At 34.7% G+C, this 23270-nt stretch overlaps 1 protein-coding gene across 1 annotated transcript in view; it reads right to left on the reverse strand.

The window, feature by feature from the left end:
• Nucleotides 1-23270, reverse strand: part of Dop1a (DOP1 leucine zipper like protein A) — a 105124-nt gene that overhangs the window by 26659 nt on the left and 55195 nt on the right. Inside the window, exons 15-23 of the mRNA XM_077801472.1 lie at nucleotides 18964-19585; nucleotides 18073-18347; nucleotides 16584-16736; nucleotides 15426-15523; nucleotides 13933-14198; nucleotides 10217-12206; nucleotides 8633-8744; nucleotides 8348-8530; nucleotides 6706-6831 (exon numbers count right to left, since the gene is read on the reverse strand). Of these exons, the coding sequence (XP_077657598.1) occupies nucleotides 6706-6831; nucleotides 8348-8530; nucleotides 8633-8744; nucleotides 10217-12206; nucleotides 13933-14198; nucleotides 15426-15523; nucleotides 16584-16736; nucleotides 18073-18347; nucleotides 18964-19585 (3825 nt within the window). The remainder of the gene's footprint in view (nucleotides 1-6705; nucleotides 6832-8347; nucleotides 8531-8632; nucleotides 8745-10216; nucleotides 12207-13932; nucleotides 14199-15425; nucleotides 15524-16583; nucleotides 16737-18072; nucleotides 18348-18963; nucleotides 19586-23270) is intronic.

The following is a 23270-nucleotide window of genomic DNA, read 5'->3' on the forward strand; positions in this document are numbered from 1 at the left end:
ATTTGACTCTAGGAAGTTTTTAATTTCCTCCTTAATGTCTTCTAGAACCCATTGATCATTAAGCAACCTATTGTTCATTCTCCAGGTGATGCTTGATTTTTCCTTCCTTCTTTTATCATTGATTTTCAGTTTCATTCCATTGTGATCAGATAAGATGCATGGTATTATCTCTACCCCTTTATATTGTCTAAGAGTTGCCCTGTGACATAATATATGGTCTATTTTTGAGAAGGTTCCATGTGCTGCTGAGAAAAAAGTGTAATTACTTGATGTTGGGTGGTATAGTCTATATATGTCAATTAAGTCTAGGTTATTAATTATGTTATTGAGTTCTATAGTTTCCTTATTTAACTTTTGTTTGGAAGATCTGTCCAGTGGTGAGAGAGGTATATTAAAGTCTCCCATGATTATTGTATGGTGGTCTATTAGACTCTTGAACTTGAGGAGCGTTTGCTTGATGAACATAGCAGCACCGTTGTTTGGGGCATATATATTTAAGACTGTTATGTCTTGTTGGTGTATGGTTCCCTTGAGCAGTATGAAGTGTCCTTCTTTATCCCTTTTGATTAACTTTGGCTTGAAATCTATTTTATTAGATATGATTATGGACACTCCTGCTTGTTTCCGCAGTCCATATGAGTGGTATGATTTTTCCCACCCTTTCACCTTCAGTCTATGAATATCTTTTCCTATCAGATGCGTCTCCTGTAGGCAGCATATTGTTGGGTCTTGTTTTGTGATCCATTCTACTAGCCTGTGTCTCTTAATTGGTGAGTTTAAGCCATTAACATTTAAGGTTATTATTGAGATATGATTTGTTCTTCCAGCCATATTTGTTTATTGATGTTACTAAACCTGATTTGTTATCCTCTTTGGCTACTTTCCCCCCTTTACTGTCCTACCTCCCATTGTTGGTTTTCAATGTTATTTTCCATTTCCTCTTCCTGTAATGTTTTGCCTAGGATTTTTTGAAGAGATGGTTTTCTAGCTGCGAATTCTTTTAACTTTTATTTATCATGGAAGGTTTTAATTTCATCTTCTATCCTGAAGCTTAATTTCGCCGGATACACGATTCTTGGTTGGAACCCATTTTCTTTCAGTGTTTGAAATATGTTATTCCAGGATCTTCTAGCTTTCAGAGTCTGTGTTGAGAGATCAGCTGTTATCCTGATTGGTTTACCCCTAAATGTAATCTGCTTTCTTTCTCTTGCAGCTTTTAAAATTCTCTCCTTATTCTGTATGTTGGACATCTTCATTATAATGTGTCTAGGTGTGGATCTCTTATGATTTTGCACAATCGGCGTCCTGTAGGCTTCTAGGATTTGGGATTCTGTCTCATTCTTCAAGTCTGGGAAGTTTTCTTGTATTATTTCACTGAATAGATTGCTTAATCCTTTGGTTTGGAGCTCTGTGCCTTCCTGTATCCCAATGACTCTTAAGTTTGGTCTTTTGATATTATCCCATAGCTCTTGAATGTTCTGCTCATGGTTTCTTAGTAGACTTGCTGAGCTATCTATGTTCTTTTCAAGTTGAAATACTCTGTCTTCATTGTCTGATGTTCTATCTTCTAAGTGATCCACTCTGCTGGTAGTATTCTCAATTGAGTTTTTAAGTTGGTTTATTGTTTCCTGCATTTCTAGTATTTCTATTTGTTTGTTTTTTATTACCTCTATCTCCCTGTGAAATTGATCTTTTACTTCCTGGATTTGTTTGTCAATGTGATCTTTCATTGTCTGATTTTGCTGTCTCATGTCTTCCTTGAGACTCCAGATCATCTGAAGCATATATATCCTGAACTCTTTATCTGATATTCCATCTATTGCAGCTATTACCTCTTCTAAAGTTGAGTTGACCTGCATTGCTTGTGATCCTTTCTTTCCTTGTCTTTTCATACTGCACACGCTTCTTTCTGCTTGGTGCAACTGTTGTGTTTTTGAAATTTACCAGCCTGAAATCACCTGTTCCGTAGCTGAATGAGCTGAGATCAGTAGAACATGGGGATGATTACATCATCTCTCCGAAATGGTGGCTGCTGTCCTCCTCTGTGGTCCGACCAGTGTCTGGAACCAAACTGGACCGCTTCTCTCCTCTGTCTCAAAGCTGAAACTCAGCCCTAAGCGCTGCCAAAGTCCTAGCGCCAAACCGCTAGAGGCAGTTCACAGACTCAGGCCTGCGGGGCCCAGTCCAGCCGCCTCCGTGGCTGGTGGGATTGTGTCCCTGCTCCGCGTTGCTCCGAACCAGCTGGAGGGGGGTGGAGTGGTAGGAGTGTGGATCCTAGTGCTGAACCGCCAGAGGCAGTTCGCAGACTCAGCCCTGCAGGGCCCAGATCAGCTGCCGCCGTGACCGGCGGGACTGTGTCCCTGTTCCGCTTTGCTCCGAACCAGCTGGAGGGGGGTGGGGTGGTAGAGGTGTGGATCGTAGTGCTGAACCCCCAGAGGCAGTTCACAGACTCAGGCCTCCAGGGCCCAGTCCAGCCGCCGGGATTGTGTCCCTGCTCCACGTTGCTCCGAACCAGCTGGAGGGGGGTGGGGTGGTAGGAGTGTGGATCCTAGCGCTGAACCGCCTGAGGCCGTTCACAGACTCAGCCCTGCAGGGCCCAGATCAGCCGCCGCCGTGACCGGCGGGATTGTGTCCCTGCTCCGCGTTGCTCCGAACCGGCTGGAGGAGGGTGGGGTGGTAGGAGTGTGGATCCTAGCGCTGAACCGCCAGAGCATAATCTGAAAATTTGTTTCCTTCATTTGTGAGGATTTTCTTGTAGAATTCAATATTTTTCTCCTCTCATTTTTTTGTTCTATATTTCTGCAAAAAGAGTGAATCTCCAGTATAACTCCCTAATTATCTGTTTTATTCTATTTTCCTTATCTTTAAGCATATATTCCACTTCTTTATTTTCTTTACCTTTTTTTGGATCAGGAATTGAACCCAGAGATGCTTAACTACTGAGTAACAACATTCCCAGCCTGTTTTTTGAATTTTTGAATTTTGTGACAGTGTCTTGCTAAGTTGCTCCTCATTAAGTTGCTGTGGCTGGCTTTTCACTTGTGATCCTCCTGCCTCAATCTCCCAAGCTTCTGGATTACAGTAGACATGCGCCACCACACCTGGTTATATTTCACTTCTGATAGTTATCTACTTAATATTTTTCCACTTCCTATTCCAAACTTTCTATTGATTTTGCTTTTTTTTTTTTTTTTGCTATGCAAAGAACATCCAAGAAATTTTTTTTTAATTTTTATAACTTCCTCGTCCTACTTAATGGATGCAATAGGACCTTATCCATTGATGGACATTTTACTTTTTTTCTTACATTATCTGTATTACTTGACTTTTTATTTTTTTTGTTCTTTTTAGATATATATGACCGTATATTTTTACATATTTGTACAAACATGGAATATATCTTATTCTAATTAGGATCCCAGTCTTGTGGTTGTACATCATGTAGAGATTCACTGTGGTGTATTCACATATGTACATAGGAAAGTTGTGTCAGATTCATTCCATTGGCTTTTATTCCTATACTCTTCCCGTCCCTTAATTCCCCTTCTTCAAATCCAGTGAACTTCTATTCTTCCTTTCCCCTCTTGTTGCATGTTAGCACCTACATATCAGTGAGAACACTTGACCTTTGGGTTTGGGGATTGGTTTATTTCACTTAGTATGAAATACTTCACTTAGTTACTTGTATTCTTATTTCACTTAGTTACTTGTATTCTTGATAATTGCTATTCTGACCAGGGCAACATGAAATCTCAATGTAGTTTTAATTTGCATTTCTCTTATTGCTACTTTTTTCATACATTTGTTGACCATTCATATTTCTTCTTCTATGAAGTGTCTGTTTAGTTCCTTTGCCCACTTATGACTGAGTTATTTGTTTTCTTGGTGTTAAGTTTTTTGAGATCTTTATTTGAAATATAAAATATGAAATAATTGTACATATGTGGGTTTTTCTCTGTGTCATCTATTCTGTTCCATTGGTCTTCATGTCTGTTTTGGTGCCAATACCATGCTGTTTTTGTTACTATAGCTCTGTAGTATAATTTAAGGTCTGGTATTATGATGCTTCCTGCTTTGCTTTTCTCACTAAGGACTGCTTTGGCTATTTACTCTGGGTCCCTTATTTTTCCAGATGAATTTCATATATTCATTCTATGTATAATGCTGTTGAAATTTTAATATGAATTGCATTAAATCTGTTTAGCACTTTTGGTAGTATGGCCATTTTGACAATATTAATTCTGCCTATGTATGAACATGAGAGATCTTTCCATCTTCAATTTCTTCTTTTAGAATTCTGTAGTTTTCATTGTAGAGTTCTTTCACCTCTTTTTTTTCTGTTTGTTTTAGTCAATTGTGAGTGAGATAATTTTCCTATCTGCCAAACTTTCTAAAATCAAATTTTTGGGATCTTTATCACATTAGATTCATGACTAGTAATCCTTGGCTCTCTATTCATGTTTAAAAATGACTCTTATACTAATACACTAATACATACAGAGTGCTTATTCAATGCTAGACATTTCTATAAGTGAGTCTCCCTTTTTCACCTTCTTTATCTCTTCTTTAATATTTCTTTTAATTTATATCACTCTAAGAAATATTATTTCTGTCATTTAGGTAGTTGAGTGGAGAAGTCTAAATTTGAAATCTAAGGATCTAGTTTCAAAGTTTAGACACTCAAGCACTATGTTAATATTACCTTTCAAAAACAAAAAGTGACGGAATACTGTGTATTCATGTGTGAGACTAAGGACTGGTATGCTTCCCTGTGTGGTGATAGCCAATATTTTTGTTAGGGGACTAAGGTCAGGTCATTTTCCCAGAGAGTAAGCCTCATTCAAATCTCAAATCTCCTACCTGGAGACTATATGGTTTCCTGGCAACTCACTGGAGGGAGGCTAATTTCCATTTTTTTTAATTATAGATTGAGTATTCCTAATTTAAAAATCTGAAATCTGAAATGCTCTGAAATCTAAAACTTGTTGAGTATCATGTTGGTGCTTGTTTTAGTCAGTTTTTGCATTGCTGTGACCAAAATACCTGAGAACACAACTTAGAAGAGGAAAAATTTATTTGAGGCTCATTATTTCAGAGGTCTCAGTCCATAGATGGTTGACTCCACTGCTGTGTACTCAAGTTTAGGCAGCATATCATGAAAGAAGATTGCAGTAAAGAAAAGCTGCTCCCCTCATGGCAGTAAGGAAGGAGAAGGAGTGAAGTGAAGGGGCAACAGGAAGAACCATCCTTTCAGGGCATACCTCATGGTGTTCAATCTCTTCCAGCCATACCCCACGTACCTACATTTACTACCCAGTCAATCCATCAATCTAGGATGAACAGATTAGGCTACAGCTCTCATAATCCAATCATCACATCTGAACATGCATTATCACAGGAGTTTTTCAGGGAACACCTCATATCCAAACCATAACAGTATTCAAAAAGTTTCAGATTTTGGAGTATTTTAGATTTTTAGGTTAGGGATGTTCAATAAATATTTGAAATCAGAAAACTCTAAACTCAAGCATTTCAGATAGGAATATTCAACTTGTATGGAGACTTTCCTGAATTTTCCTGATTTCAGCTTGACGTTTATTAAATTCTACCTGTGTGAACTTCATGCCCTTGGGTGCAAAAACACTCTTGACATACTCTTCACAGGGTGAACATGACTCTCATCTCCTACTGGGGTTGAGTAGGAGAAGGAGATAGTTGCTTTGGTTGAGGAAAAGTGATCTAGAAGGCATCTAACGGATCCTTAAATGAACTTTCAGCCCTATACCAGCTTTCTGGCTTTAAAAGTATCTGATACTTACACTTCAAGACAGTTTTATAGTAGAAATCACTTAACTTCTTGCAAGTTAGCAGTTGAATATCAGCTTTTTCTATTATGTTACAACTCAAAAAGAGTTTTTTGGGAAAGTCTTTGCCTATTTTTAAATAATCTAGAGTTTCAATACTATTCAATGTGATATCTACTACAGAAACTTCACATGCAAAATAATGTAATTTGACAGAATTATTTATTTTTATTACTTTAGAAATGGCAGCAGTATGTAATGAGAAAGAAAATTTTAGGTGCCCAAATCACATATTTCATATGCATGTAAATTATTTAATAGTATTATTATTCTAATTTGTTATGATTTATTTCCAATCTAGAATACTCTGAGATTTAAAATTTATAAAGTAACAAAATTTTCACCCAAGCAATCGAGTCAAAACCAACATATGAATTACATTTAGAAATATTAATTAAGCTTTCTCCATATTCTTATATTATACCCTAAATGACTAGCATTTTATAGATACTATATCATATTACCATTTCTATTTAAAATACAATGACAATCTTAATATTATACTAATTTTTCTTTACCTTTTTTTACATAAACATTACTTTTGATGGGGGTCCTGGGGATGTAACCCAGGGCCTCATGCAAGTGCTCTACCACTAAACTATTCCCCCGCCTATAAAATTATATTTTTCATACTTAAATTTTAATAAATACTTATTTTAAAAATTTAGGCAACAAGTCATTATCAAAACCTGGAGATGAAAGTTTGCTCTTCTATCCCATCTCAGCTCCATTATAGCCCATGAAGAATTGAAAGTCATTATGTACTTGCTAAAGGAAAAAAATTAGTATGTATTTACCAAGTGAAAAAAACCAAAAAAGCACCAAATGGTTAAATACAAACCTTGGTTCGGGTAGTGGTTTTGTTCTGTCTTCTTTCATTCCATACGAATGCAACAGCAGCCATGAAGTGTACTCCATGATTCATTGAAATGGGGCCCAATAATTCAAGGATCTGCTGTCTCAAGTTCTAAAGCAGTTTAAGTAAATGACAAGTGGAAAAATGAAAACATTAATAACTTGATTGAACATTTAGTATTTCCTGAATATTATTCAATACTTACATGTTTATTCCCCAAGTACCAGCAAAGAAACTTTTATGTTAAGAATTATAATCATTAATATTTTCATTCTATAAGAAAACAAACTATGTAAAATGGAACTACAATTGGCCAAATGCAAATGAAACCACTGTGATAACTAGAAAAATACAAAATGTGAAATCAAATTATTGTTTGATTAGGGTATTTTTTAAACCTGGGACATTTTATAATTATAAAACACTCTGTGCTTTATATTCAAGTGAAATAAAACATAAAAAGTACAGTTTAATCTAAACATCAGTTCCTAGATGAAATGTTCTCATGGTTTGCATCCTTCTACATTCTCCAGTTCTTTATATATTCCTATGAATCCCAGATCTATTTGTCAGGTCTACAAGTATGATTAGGTTATTGAAAGATGTCCATTTCACAACTTGACAAATAATGACAACATTCATATAATGTTTAAGTAAAAGTAAATAATTGGAAAAATAGCAGAGTACAAAGAAAACTTTTAAATCAATCATTAACCTTATCACTCTGATTTCATCATTCTTAACACTTGAACTTTCTTGTTTCTTCTGCAAACTTTTTTTAATATAATTAAAAATACAACAATTGTTCAAATACATAATAGCACTCTTTACCTAGTAAGAATTCTTCAAAACCAAAACCATTTGTGGTTAAATAGTGTAACTCTGAGAGAATACTCTGTTTAACCATTTCCTTATTTATTGTTTAGAATCTATCTTTGTCATTAAACAATGCTCTAACGAACACTTTACATAACTTTGATAACCTTAGAATTCATTCCTAAAGTAGATTTCTAGGTCAAAGACTATGAAACATTTAAATCACTCTACACGTATTGCTAATTAGAATGTCAACTTAAAAAGGAGCAAAGTTATAACATGTGTGAAAAAATTTAGCCTTTTCTTTCTTTTTTTTTGTGGTGCTGGAGATTTAACCCAGGGCCTTGTGCATGTGAGGCAAGTACTCGACCAACTGAGCTACATTCCCAGCCCGTGTAAATTAATTTAAAAAACATGTCACACATAAGATAACACAAAAGACCAAATATTGTATTATTCCATTTCCAATAAATACCTACAAAAATCAAATCCATATATAAGAAAATATTGGTCAAATGGGGATATGAATGGGATCAGGGAGGGAGTGAAAGGACATGAAGAATCTTTTGTAGTTAAGAAAGTGTTTGACAATTGAATTGTGATAGTTTTGCAACTTGGTAAGTTTACTAAATAAGTGGATTTGTATACTTGAAAAGGATATGTCAGTTATATCTCAATAAAACTGTTATTTTAGAATATATGTAGAGTGCCATAAACTACTCAAACTATCCATACATTCTGAATATAATCTTGGGGAAAGTACTCAAATAAAGACTCTTGAGTGCTACAGATTAAAAGTGAACTGACTAACCTTTGTTGCTCCAAGATTAATAGTGGTAACAGATGCAGATGCAGCAACAGTCATCTTTTCTGAAGCATCAGCCTGATGCAGTATGCTCCAAAGCAATGTCACAGAAGACATGATCATGTGAAGAATTGAGAGGATTCCACTACGTGCTTCAAACAAGTGTTTTTGGTCTATATTGACCAAAAGCTATTAAAGTAGGGGAAAAAACATAATTACTAAGGTTTATGGGTAGGGACTTATGTAACCTCAGAGTTTTTAAAAAGCAATCAAATATTTATGTAGTCTTACTTGGTGATATTGTGTAGTTGGATCCAACAAACAATAATGGATAATGGCTGTGATTCCTTCCAAAAGAGTAAGAATCATATCTGGCGGAATAATTGATGCCATCCACAGAGGCCTGAAATAAAATTTATTTATCTGAACAAAGTGCTCTGAAAGCATAGTTCATATTTTATCATTAGTAAATATCCAGCACATGTCAGGCACATGGTAGGTGTTCAATAAACAGTAGATGAATAAATGATTAAAAGAATAAGTTGGGGACTTCTATTTCCTAATCTATTAAATAAGTTGGTCTAAATATACTAGAATTCTTTTCAGCTAAAGAATTCTAAACAAAATAAATATAGCCAGTGAACCTCTAGCTATTAGGGAATGGCAGACATATCAATATTAAATGACAGTTTTCTTATTGTTTTACATGTAGTAGCTGAGGTTATATTGGAGAAAATCCAGACACCATACATCTGGCTAATTTTTCACAGATTAATTTTTTTAATTTTTATTTATTTTTTAATTATTAATAGGATTTAATTTTTATAAATGAATATGGCTTTCTTTATCTATTAAATGAAACATGAAATGTTAACATTGAATAAATGTATGAATGATTGAAAGAATTTAATGAATCTTTATAGTTTATATTTTTGGAGATATTTATTAAGATAAAAGAAAGTTTTTTAAAAATAAACTTTTAAGTTTTTAATAGTGTTAGATTTACAAAATGTTGCGAAGAAGGTAGAGATTTCTCATATATCGTATGCCTGGATCCTACTATTATATTATATATTATGTGCATTATTTTTATCTAATATATGACCATATATAATATTATACATCTTAAAGCATTACTTTTCAACCAATGAAGCAATATTGATACATTACTATTAACTAAAGTCCATGCTTTATTTAAACTCCTTAGTTTTTAATCCACTATCTTTTCTTGTCCTAGGATCCAATTCAGATGTAATGTTTCTTAGACTCTTTTGTCTGTAAGAGTTTCTCACACTTTTCCTTATTTCAGAAGACCTTTACAGTTCTGAGAATTACTGGTAATTTTTAACATTCATTTTTACTACACAGGTAATAAAGTCCACCACCAAACCAGGAACATCCAAAACATAAAACAAAATTACATGGGAAAGAATTATTTGTACATTTACTTTCAGCCCAAAATTCATTTGCACTTAGATAACATACCAAATACTCTAGGAAAACTCTTGGTTGAGCTTCCTATTACTTGTGCTAGCTGAACCAAGAAGACTATCAATATTAATTTTAACCCTTGAGGGGAAAAAAAAGGCCTTCTTCCCTTTCTAGATTCTTTTATTGATAATTTTCCTCAAGCTAAATTTTCTTCTTTGTGAAAATGTCACACTATTTCTAACCAACTGAAAACCACTAATTTACTTTAAAGAAATGGTGGTGTTAGGGATTGAGCTTAGGGTATTATGAATGCTAAATACACATTCTACCACTGAGCTACATACACCCTTAGCCCTATTCAAACTGTTACTGACTTTTTGGGCACTTAAAGCATTCATATGTATGAAAAATATCAATGACAACAAAGTTAAAATCAACCCTTACCTACTATCAGATAATCCTGTTTCATATTTGTACTGCTGAATTAGATTATCCAAATTTCTGCACAGCTGTAGAGTCACAGAAACAACCACTCTTTGTAGAACTTTTCCCATGTAAGGCAGAGTAGATGTGATTAAACCAATCCATTGTGGATGCATCTTACATGCACAGTGTTGATGCAAAGCTCGTATCACTGCACAGAGGAACATGCCTTGACACGTAATTGGCTGAGCATGCAAATACTGAAGAGAAGTCATGGGCTGATGGGGACCAATATGCTCCAGGTCGGATACAACAAAGTCAAAACCTGTTTCATTCTCTTCGGGAATAGTCATTACACGGTCTTCTAAAACAATCAGCCTTTGAAGCACCCTAAGAAGTTGTGACTGGAGTGTGCTGCCATTGTCAAATTCATCCTCTGAGAAATTAATAAGGCTATCCTCTGAAAAACCTTCTTCCACAGCCACCATATTTTTACCTGCCATCTTTTCACTATGCCATTTCTGTACACTAAAGATAGATGACAGCAAACAATGAAGAATCACTTTCTGAACTTTACATTTAGATAACATGTCAGAGATAAAACTAGGGAAACCCTTTGCTGAGCTTTCTATTACTTTTGCCAGTTCAGTAAAGAGAAGAGTCAAAATTTCTATACTCATCATCTGCATATTTCGATTGCCTATTAAATCTTGTGCAGTAACTTTGACATGAGTTGGATAATGGCTACGCATGTAATATAAACAGAGGGAAATAAGAATTTCTATGTACATGGAACTCCGGAAGTTATGATTTGAGTCCACTGGAATATGACTATAAAAGTCTTTGCCCATAACAGAGATCCGGTGTCTGGCCAATAGATTCTGAAGCAGAGACAACTGAGGAGTATATGCATTATTTACACTAGTGGTTGAAATGGCATTTACAAAAGCAACAGGGTTGGTTTTCAAGATGGCTTTGATGGCAGAGAAAGCATACAGAGTCCTTGATGAATCATACAACTGGAGATACAGGAGCACGTGTTGATAGAGAGGATGGATATTAAAATTGGGAGATTTCCGTGATCCTGGAGAACCCACATCACTCTCAATTTCAGAAATTTCTCCCTCTCCACAGCTATACCAATTTTCTAAATCCAGACCATCACTAAAGAATACACTGGTTTGTTTGAGTTTTTCATTTGAAGTTTTTTTCTTGTCATCATCCTTTTTTTTTGCAAGTTTTACTTTGGGTTTTGCTCCCGGTTGTTTACCCGATTCCTTAACAATTGTTTCTTTCTCTGAGATTTTTTCTGACAATTTTTCTCTGAAGCTGAATTGGATACTGCTGTGACTTCTCTGTCTAGATTTGGTTTCTGTGGAAGCAACAGAAGAATCATGTAGAGTCTGTGTGGTTCCTGAAATACAAGGTGAGGAGCTATTTCTGGAGATTCCATTTGCCAAGGACTCACAGCTTTCCTCTACAGACACAGAAAGAAACTGAGGACTTTCATTTGGCAATGAAGCACTGTGACTCTGCTGACTGGAATGATCTTCACTTTTAATCACCTCCTCACCTAGATCTAAATCACTACTCTTTGGGGGCAGAGCTTCAATTTCTAATTCAGATGTAACCGATGCAGATTCTGCTTCAAGGCCACTTACAACTTTACATATCAGGTCAAACACTACCTGCTGAACATCATCATCTGGGGAGCTTTCCTTTTGCATGTGAGAATCCTCCTGGGCATTCACATTTTCAGGATCAGCTTCATAACTTAAGTTGTCCCCAGCAGAGGACTGTGAACATCCAGAGTCTGAACTCTGAAGTATTTCTATCTGTTGGTCTGGAAGATCAAAATCAGAAACAACCATTGGAATTGTCTCACTGCTTGTACTCAGGAGGGAAAGTCTGTCACTCAATGGATTAACTGTGAGACTGAAGTTCTCTATTTCATCCATGGTCAGTGGCTTTTCACCATTTCCTTTTGATGTGATGAGTTGAATTTGACTTGCTGGAATGTGACAAAAATAGTAAAGAAGAAAGTACAAAAAGTATTACAATTAATGGAATGTAGAAAGAGAGACTGAATTTGAAAATTTTTACTTAGTTTCATTGTCTATATTTTATTAAAATTACATTTTAACTTTTCATTATTTTAGACCTTTTAAATCAATATGACACAGATGACTACTAATTAGAATTTATTTAATGGTAACAGCACATTTAACAGACAAAATAAATCAGTTTACTTTCTCAGAGGAGGAATTAGCCGCACCTCTGGTCAGAGATGTTCTTCTACTATGATGGAATTACCTTTAGAGCTTATTTAGCAATCCTGGTTCTGCAAGGGCTCTGCAGACATTCCACTGGGAATTTATAGTAAGCCTATAAATTACCCTCTTATCCCTAAAATAAGGCATCCTTTTTACTACAGGTTAAGATTTTATTTTTCCTCCTTGGATGATGTTTCCCTTTAGCTATGCTGTTTCTAAGAATTCAAACAGTTTAGTTTATAGTCAAATGTACAAACAGATAATCTCTTTTATTGTGATAAAATTCAACAAACATTTATAAATTATCTATTATGTGTAAGGCCCTAAACTGGGAGACAATGAAGGAGGAGGGAAGAAAGAGGCATCACTGCTCCTTTCTAAGGCGTTTAAAATTGGTAGGAGATCACAAATACATTCATTAGTATGCCCCTACAGATACTTTATTGGGAGCATACTATGTTGATGGCATTCTTTTATAAAAGGTAGAGGCCTCAGTGCCATATTAGTATCCAAATACTATTAAATTCACAATACAACAGATGAGGTACGACACTTGATCTCAGAGGGGAGGTAAGAATTAGACAGATAGGGACTATAGCAGGTAAAGTGCTACCTCCAGGATGTTTTGGAAACAAGCTGGTAGAAAAAGTTCTTAGACTATATAGGTTAAGCAATGGAAGGGAATCTAGAGAGAGGAGTCGAAGTTTTAGAGAAACACACAATGTGGAGTAGAATGATGATTTGATTCCATTTACTAGCCGTGAGGCCTTGAGAAAGCTATAGCATTCTAAATATTAGCAACCTGTTTGGTAAAATAACCTTTATATTATTGATCTCATAGGCTTATTAATAAAGACATATAAATAAGATATGTGAGTCTTTTGTCCCTAAAGTATAATGAAGAGTCATTATCACTGTATAAACAGCATGACTTGACATTTTATGAAGTGTGGACTTCACAGTAATAGTGAATATTTATCAAACATTTATACCAGGCACTGCACTAAGCATGTCACAATCTAATGTTACCTAGCATGTTTACATCTAATGTTCATAATAAAATCTAAGTAGTGGGTATTATTATTCCCATTTTTTATATAAAGAAAATGATTAATGATTCATCAAACTAAAAAGTACACTATAGGCTTATTATAAATTCTCACTGGAATGTCTGCAGAGCCCTTGCAGAATCAGGATTGCTAAATAAGCTCTAAAGGTAATTCCATCATAGTAGAAGAACGTCTCTGGCTAATTCCTCCTCTGAGAAAGTAAACTGATTAAAGAGATCCAAGAACTCATTGATGAAGTACATTCTGACAAGGCCATACAGCACTGCTAGTGCATAAGAAGAAATATACCATGGAGAAATCACACATACAATTCTCTTGCCAATCACTGTTGATATTTCACTTTAATAACTAAATTCTAAATAAAGGTGTTCTATTATTTCCATGTAATATTCACCATTGCTGCAGGCAAAATTCTGCATGAAATGCTTGTCACTCTCACTCTCTTCTCCTGAATAACAGGGAGTCTTATGCCAATAACGTTCTGCTTGTACACGCTGCACTGAAACCCTCTGAGTTTTTGGATGGAGCAGAAGCAATAGCAATGGTTCCAAAACTCTTGCAATATCATGTCTTTGTAGGACTTGGTTCAGCCAGGCTTGTCCCACAGAGCTAGTAGAACCATCAAGACTGTTAAGGCTGTCTAACATGATGAACAATGACCTAAAATAAACACCAATCATTAAAACAAAGAACACAACACCTTTAACTGTAATAGTGTAATTTTTCTGCAATATTATAAATTGTATATCTTATTTTAAATTAACTATTTTAATATAATCACACTTTAAGATAAATTTTGACCACAGCCTTTTTATAATCTTAATTTCAACAGAAATGAAAAAGGAGAAAATAATTTTTTCCCTTTATTATATGCTTGTGTTTTACTACTTCTTTATTACTTTCATAACATAAAGTCTAAAGAATAGAAAAACTATATTTAATTAGTCTTTTTTAAGCATCATATTAACAGGTACTGAAGCTTCTGCAAGTCATCATTATTTATATGCTGGTCAGTGCTATGCCACTCCCATTCTCTTCAAGAGTCAAAATTATAATGCTTAATTCAAGGAAATAAACAACTCAACAATGAATATCTTGTGTACCTCTGGACAAGCAATTTAATTTCTCTGGGCCTACACCACCTTATTTGTAAGGTGAGGAGAGGTGGTTGTCAGGGTAGAGATGGTTATTTGTAAAGAACCTAGATCAAGGCTTATTTAACTATAGGGGTTTCAATATATAGTTCAATAGTAGATCATTTAAAAATGGTGATGCTGATTGAAAAAAGCACTATTTGAACTAATGTGCACAGAACACACACTGGATCCTAAGCTAGGTTTTCAGAATAGTTGGGTTTGTGGCCACTCTGTGAGACCTTCAGGTAAGACTATTTTATGATAATACATGGTAGTTCCTTGGAAGTTATTGTGTGAGCAAAAATACTCTCAGGTAACTACACAATCCATAGAAGTGGTGTGTCAGTATTTTCATTCATAGATTTTAATTAGTCCAGTTCATACAGGAAATTGAGGATAACTGCTTGAGAAACAAACAATATACTATTTATATGCAATTTCACTGAATGTGATTATAGGCTCAAGAAGGCTGTTATCCCTGGCAACTAGAATGGTGCCTGATACATAGTTGGGACTTGATAATGGTCCAATGAAAAGAAGGGATGCTTAAAAATCTACAACTAGGAAGGGGAAATCTGGTGGGTAACTGAGATTGCCATACATTTTAATATAGCTTAGATTTTTCAAAATACCTAATAAATTCTGTTTATAAAATTTGCAAATTTCTATCTTCTTCTATTCCAAAATAGAGCATTCAATAAGAGACAACAAGATATCTGACTGTAAAATCTAAATATAAAATGTAACCAACCTGTCAAAAGAACGTGCAAAAGATGACTTATTTATATGGAGATCCCTTGTTAGATGCCAAAGAACTGCAAACTTTGCATGTGCTTCCATCCTTATTTTCTAAGGACGAATATGGGAGATTAAATTATTTTATTGTTTTAAAGACATTAATTTTAGGAACATTGTGTTCAATGTTTACAGTGCTCAAATACACTCTGCATAAACTTTTCTTACACTTTTATGAAGTAGAAACATAGAAAAATACTTGTATGTATACAGAAATATTAAATCAAGTCCCTCCTCTCAAAACAAAAAACACCCAGCATTTTTCTTAAAAGAATATAGTAAAGCAGAAATAGAATTTTAACACTTTTTTTAATTCCTGTAATTTACTGCTTCATTCACTATTTTCACCCCAGTTAAATCCTTCATTTACTCAATATAGTGCACTTTTTAAATGTGACCCATTCAAATTCACTAGGAAGCTTAAGTTTTTTAAACAAACAAAAAAAAAATTAGGGCAATCCACTTCTAAAAGTTATTCAATAAAACTAAATTTATATGACAGAGTAGCATAGGATGACCACAAACTTCATTAAATTACCCTGAAGATGTCAATCAGAATGATTTATACTCCTAGGTCCACCCATAAACCAGTCATCTTAACTGACTTATGTATTACTACATATACATTAGGACATGTAATTCTTATTTTTATAATGCAAATAATATAATCTCACATATTGGCACATAAACAACATATACCTTATAAACATAACATTAATATTCATGAAATGAAATAATGTGTATCCACATTCCATAACTGAAGTCACTAATTCTTCTTTAAATTATCCTAGAACTTAGACCAGCAATAGCTTTAGTCATCATTACCCACAGTGATGTGCTGAACCAAGAAATAAATCCAGCATTTGATTTGTGGTTATTTAATATTATTGATGCTTTTTATAAAGAACTTCCCTCTTCAAAGAGCAGAAAACACTGATTTTAAATATACTACATGACTCAGAACAAAACTGTATTGTCTTTTATTCAGATGCTAGCTGTCATAATTTTCCTACAGTGTTTCCTTACTTTCTTAACTTATCTTTTGGTATAATGTGTGTGTGTGTGTGTGTGTGTATGCACATGCAGTGCACAGTGTAAGAAGAGCAGGATTTACCTTATCTTTATGGGTTAACTGCTGACTTATAACATCCTCACAGATGCTAGAAGAAGGAACCAAGTTATGCAATTGATAAAAAAGTTCCACACTCTTCTGGTGGTGCTGAGGTGTACCATCTCCTAGCTGGTCCCACAATGTCAGTGCTACATGCTATAGAAAGATATAAAAGTGACCATTACAAAATCATAAAGATGGGCTGGGGTTGTAGCTCAGTGGTAGAGCACTTGCCTACCACATGTGAGGCCCTGGGTTTGATCTCCAGCACCACATAAAAATAAATAAATAAAAATAAATGTATTGTGTCCATCTGCAACTAAAAATATACTTACAAAAAGAAAAACCTATTTAGTAAACATTTCCCATTAGATATAAACTAATAACTGGTCTCTTAACTACCAGACCTGAAAAGCACCCTCCCACCTGCACCAGCTGGCTTCAAACTTTATGATCTTCCTGCTTCAGGTTGGTCCATAAGTCACTGGGATTATAGGCATATGTCACCACACTTCATTGGAAGGTATTTAATACTGCACATTGGGATGAGATTTAAAATAAAGCCATTCACCTAACCACTTTCTGGTCACCTAAACCCTTAGAACTTTTCATGATGGTCCTTTAATAATATTTCTTTTAACATCAGAAATGTAATAATAACTTTCTGCAGAAAGCAGATAAGACCCCATTTCACTATTCTCATGATATTTAGTAAAGTAAGGCTAAAATATATTCTCTTTACTAGGATACAAATATAATGTGGAACGCAATTTAATTTTTATGACTGAATGTTACAGAGTGAAACATACTTTATGGTCAAATAATCCAAACTCCTTAAGAATTATTTTATTTTTGTCTTGAAGTGCTGGGGATAGAAACCAGGGCCTTGTACATGCTGGGCAAGTGCTCTATCATTGAGCTACATCACCAGTCCAGAGATTTTATAAAGTAAGTCATATCCATCTAAGGCTACGTGTGTTATGCAGTACTTAATTTATGACAATATTAACAAAAATCCAAGAATATTTAGAGTTCACAATGTTATAGAAATCAGCTTTAATCTAGCAGAAGGAAATATCTAGAGGAGCACAATGACTTGAAATCAGATATCGAAAACTATTATACATAAAATTATACCTGCTTAATATGTAATATATTCCAAACCTATATATATATATTTTATGTAGGAAATATCATCTATATTATTGTGGTAGAAATGAAATACTGCATTATTCTCTGAATAACATTATATATCACAGATGATAAGCAGGCAAAATGGAGAGTCAGAAAAACTTTCCATGGGAGTTTTAGAGAGATGAGGTTTTAACTCTATGGAAAGTAAAAAGTGTCACAACCACTTAATCTGGAAATAAGTTCTACTATATAAACTAACTTTTCTCCCTTTTAGTTAAAATTATTTCCTCCATGGCTTCACTGAACTACATATAGTGATTATCTTAGTCACATACAATAGTATTTATTTAAAATTTACCTTGAAAAACTCAGTCTTCTCAGCTATGTACCTCAGATTGCCCTGAGTGAGGGGAGGTCTAATAACCACAGCTACTCTTCCCTGGTTTGGACTTAAAGGTTGTGCAGGCTCCATGCTGTTGATATTTTCCCCAGTGACCATGGCCACAGATTGAGTCAGTCCTACCAGGTCCATAACTAGTGAAACCGCAACACTCTGAACACTGAAATCACTTGCTTGGCTACAAGCATTCATGAGAGTCTGGAGCCACTGAGGAGGCTGTACATGCTCATAGTCTGAAACAAAAGATGAAACAATTAGTTCACCACATTGAACATTTCACACATACTCTAATTTCAAAAAAAACCCCAAAGCAACCATATTTTCTACCTTTAGCCCTTGATTTGTTAATAAAATTAAGATTTCTCATTTAGTTTAGAGCTTTAAGAAAAGAAAGCAGCAACAAGAATTCCATCAACTATTTTTTTTCAATGTATATTTTTCTCATGCCCAGACTTAAAATCTATTTTCTTATCTGAGAAGTCTATTTATCAAAACATATTATCTATTACACGCTGTACTATGTGTGTATATATAAAAATTTAAATAAAGGTAAACATACATGATGCTGTCATAATAAAGGAAACCAATGAATCATCCAATGTTACATTATGTTTCTCCAGAGATTTCCTTTTTAACTTCTACTCACCTGCAAGCAAACTGTGAAAGTCATCAAAATCACAAAAATTTCTAACAGTAATTTCCCCACTGTGACTGTATTTCATTTAAAAGATTTATAAATTAATATATTGTTAAAAAATTAACTGGCTAAGAATTTCCAGTTTTAATATCTGAGTTGTTCTTACATATAAATAGCATGCTACAGAAATATTAAAATATAGGTAATCTTACCAGTCTCCAGCTTTTCAGAACGTAACTCTGATGTATGGTTTCCCTCAGCAATGTAAACTGGGAAACTTGAACACTCTAGGAAAAGCTGACAGGCAGCAAGGAAGGCAGAAAGGTATTCTTTTGAAGTTTTTTGTTTACTTATGTTTCTCTCTCTTACATCTCCTTGTGAATCCCTGTCCCATTTTGAAGTTTCTCCTTGTGTTTGACTAAGATCCCCTTGATGCTCTGTAGCCAAAGCCTGAGGAAAAGAGTTACTCTGAATAATATAGAGGTTGATAAGTCTGGTAAGAAACTGTTGGACATACTCCAAGCAGCATTGCATTGCAGTCTTTTGGGCTGTCTTCCCACTTTGGGGTGCTGTGCCCTGAGTGACTGTGGAAGGAGGATGGATGATGGTTTCTTCAGATCCCACAGTGGATGCTGTTTCTGCCTCAGAAGATGTGCTACCAACTGGGATGGTAGATGCCCCCTGCCCTTCACTTAGTTCCCTGTCAATGTCATCAGTTCTATCTGCTTGATATTGTATAAACTCAGTGAAGCCACTTTCTGATGATCGACTACTTGGTGGATTTTCTCCATCTTCAAACACTTCAGTAGGATTTTCCAGAGCAACTGATGATACCTGGTAGAGATTTTTTAAAAACAAAAGTCTGAGTAGGTACATGCATATATCAGGAATTAGAAACAGCCACCCCTTTTTTTAAAAATTTTGTTTTTAGTTGTTGATAGAACTTAGTTTTATTGTTTTGTTTATTTATAATAAATAAAAGCAGTATTTATTTATTTATTTATTTAAAATAAAAGCAGTACTGAGAATCGAACCCAGTGTCTCACACATGATAGGCAAGTGCTCTATCACTATACTACAATCCCAGCCCAAGAAATGGCCATCTTTTGAGAGAAGTTTTAGACACTTACAATTTGCATTCTATTGAATCTTAATGCAGTTCCTATATTGACGTATATGTTTATGATAATAGGAAATACTGATAGGGCTCTAATAAATACATTATATATATTCATTTGCCAAGTATTTATTATTAATTGTATGCATATCATAAGGTCAGTTTCTTGAGGTCAAAAATATATATATATGCACCGATCCTTAGGATCTGTATCCTTGTTTCCAAATAACAATGCATTTTTATATCATAATTTATCATATCTCTGATTGAATATAAGGTATATTGACACCAAATTCACATCTTCATACATGCATTTTGTATAATGATGAGGGTCTCCTTCCACCATCCATGCTATTCTCCTTCTCCCTCCCTTTCCCTCCTACCCCTATTCCCTATCTAGAAAGAATTGTAATGCAAAAAAAAAATAATAATAATAATGAGAGCTCTTGTATAATGGCATAATTTGGTGTGAACATACTTTATATACAGAGTTACGAAAAATGATGTTGTGAATGGATAAATATAATTGTAATGCATTCCGCTATTGTCATGTAATAAATAAATAAATAGTTCATGAGCACTCTTAGCTTATCATGTTGCCTAGTTCTGTTTAAAGTGAGTCAGCAATCAATCAAATACACCTTTGGTTTTTCTGGTAAATGACAATTTATGAATACATCCTTTATATGTGTGTTGATTAAAATGCAAGTAATTTAGCAATTGTTTATTATTGGACTTTTTCCAATAATGTTATTACATTTTTGAATGGGTATGTTTTGGCAACTGGAACTGCTGGATATTTTAGAGTTTGATGTTACCACATTCAACAATTAACTAAAATACATATATTTCAAACAAACAAACAAAAAAACAATGCAGTTAATCTACTTCATGAAATTACCATCCTAATGCCAAAAAACAATGCAAAAAATGAGGCATGTAAAGTTAAAAAATGACTTTTAAAAATTAGAAATAAGGGGCTAGGGCTATAGCTCAGTGGTAGAACACTTGCCTAGCATGTGTGATGCACTGGATTTGATCTTCAGCATCACATAAAAGTAAATAAACAAAATAAAGGTGAAAAAAAAGTTAGAAATAAAATCTAATAGGTTATCTGTTCAAGAACATGCGAATGCGAACATTTGTTAAAAAGTATGAAGTACTAATTAAATGTTTGCTATTAATTTTGTATTCTTCCAGTGACTAGTTTTTGAACTTATGAGATATGCCAGATACTGTATTAGATAGTAGTAATAAAATGAATAGTTTATAATCTAAAGGGAAAGAGAAAATTACAGTATGAACAAATGAACCATTCTTGGAGTAGAGCTGGAATGCATTCACCTTTCCCTTGTTTTTTTTTTTTTTTTTAAAAAGAGAGAGTGAGAGAGGAGAGAGAGAGAGAGAGAATTTTTAATATTTATTTTTTAGTTCTGGGCGGACACAACATCTTTGTTGGTATGTGGTGCTGAGGATCGAACCCGGACCGCATGCATGCCAGGCGAGCGCGCTACCGCTGAGCCACATCTCCAGCCCCACCTTTCCCTTGTTAATAAGGATAAGTATAATCAAATGTAGTGTCTCATTTAGTTTAAACAAAGTTGTGCATATCATGATTTTCTTGGGTAATTTTATGCTAGAGAATAATTTGAGTAAGATTATTAAAAAGCAGTCTTATTAATATGTGAATTCAGTGCTCTGTTGCTCAAAGCTGTCTTACCCAATGTTCCTTGCTTCAGTTAATGACACTACTGCTCATGAAAGCCATTAAGATAGAAACCTAGGAGTCATTTTTTTGTACCTCTTCCATCTCTGCTCCCCTTTCTTACTCCCCCACATCCATATCAGTATAATAGCGATAGGTGTGGGCTCCATGTCAGCTGGGCCTTTGACACTCACTAGCTATATGATTCTTAGCAAGTTATTAGCCTCTCCAAACCTCCATTTCCTAATCTGTGTAGTCCCTCCTTATCCGTGGGGGATATGTCCCAAGATCCCCAGTGGATTCCTGAAACCATGAATAGTACTGAACCTTATTTATACTACGATATTTCCTATACAGACATACCTATGATAGATTAAATTATAAGTTAGGCATGGTAAGATATTAACAATAACTAATCATGTAACAGAGCAACAATAAACTGATAAAAGCTATGTGAATGTGGTTTCAAAATATCTTCTGTACTTATTCTTTTTGTGATGATATGACATGATACAATGCCTACGTGATGAGATGCAGTGAGATGAATGATGTAGGCACTGTGATCCAATGTTAGGGTATGAACACTTCACTTATGTATGGATTTTATTTCAGGAATCTTCCATTTAATATATTAAGACTCTTGTTGACCATGTGTAAGTGAAACGCTGGCAAGGGCAACTGTAGGTAAAGAGGGCAACTATAATTGAGATGACAATAATGTATACTTTTTACAATGCCTAGCTCTTAGCAAACACTCAGAAAATGTTAGTGATCACTCATTATCCTTAAAATATACCACTAAGTCTTTTTGATTTGTCTTTCCAAATATATTGCTAATCCATCCATTTCTTTCTTCACTCTCCCATCTTATTAGCACAAGTTACCACTACCTTTCACCTGTGCTACTTCAGGTTTCCCCACATCATTTTTGTTTCTCAGATCCTCACTGTAACCACAGCAATTTTTCTTTCTTTTTAAATATGTAGTTATAAGTGGACACATATCTTTATTTTATTTTATGTGCCTCATGTATGCTAGGCAAGCGCCCTACCTCTCAGCCACAACCCCAGTCCACAGCAATTTTTCTAATATACGAATCTGGTCATACCACTTTCCCTTCAATGTCTTCCCATTACTCCTGATAAAAGCCTTGGTGCAATGAAAACAGCTCTACAACCATTGGCCCCTATCTCCCTCACAGCTACATTGCCACATCTGCATAGTGCTCCTTTCTGCCCACATCTTTCTTTCCAAATGTTCCTTCCTCTGTCTTGTGCTTTCTTCTTTGTAACTCGCCGCTACTCTACCAATTCCTGCAGGGTTTCACTCAAATACTTTTCAAGAAAACTTTCATTTGTCTCTAACCTAGGGCAGGTCACCCCATTTTCCAGATTTCTACCTCTTTAGACTTTATACATTAATAATAACAATAATTAAATGTGAAATCACTTGTTTAATATGTGTCTCCCATCTAGAAAAAAAGGGTTGAGAATTGTAGAGACTTCCTAATTCACCACTGGATAGCTGATGCCTAACAGAGTGAGTGTTGAATGAAGAAATGTGGTTTTCCCTATTTCAAAGGTAAGAAAACTGAGGCTCAGGAAGGTTAAAAACAAAAAGAAAAAACCCTGCCCAAGTCATAGTGGATAAGCTTAGCAATTATTAGAATAGCTCAGATGAGGTGATTTAAACTATGT

Source organism: Urocitellus parryii, chromosome 8 (genome assembly GCF_045843805.1).
Source record: "Urocitellus parryii isolate mUroPar1 chromosome 8, mUroPar1.hap1, whole genome shotgun sequence".
NCBI classification, from domain to species: Eukaryota; Metazoa; Chordata; class Mammalia; order Rodentia; family Sciuridae; genus Urocitellus; species Urocitellus parryii.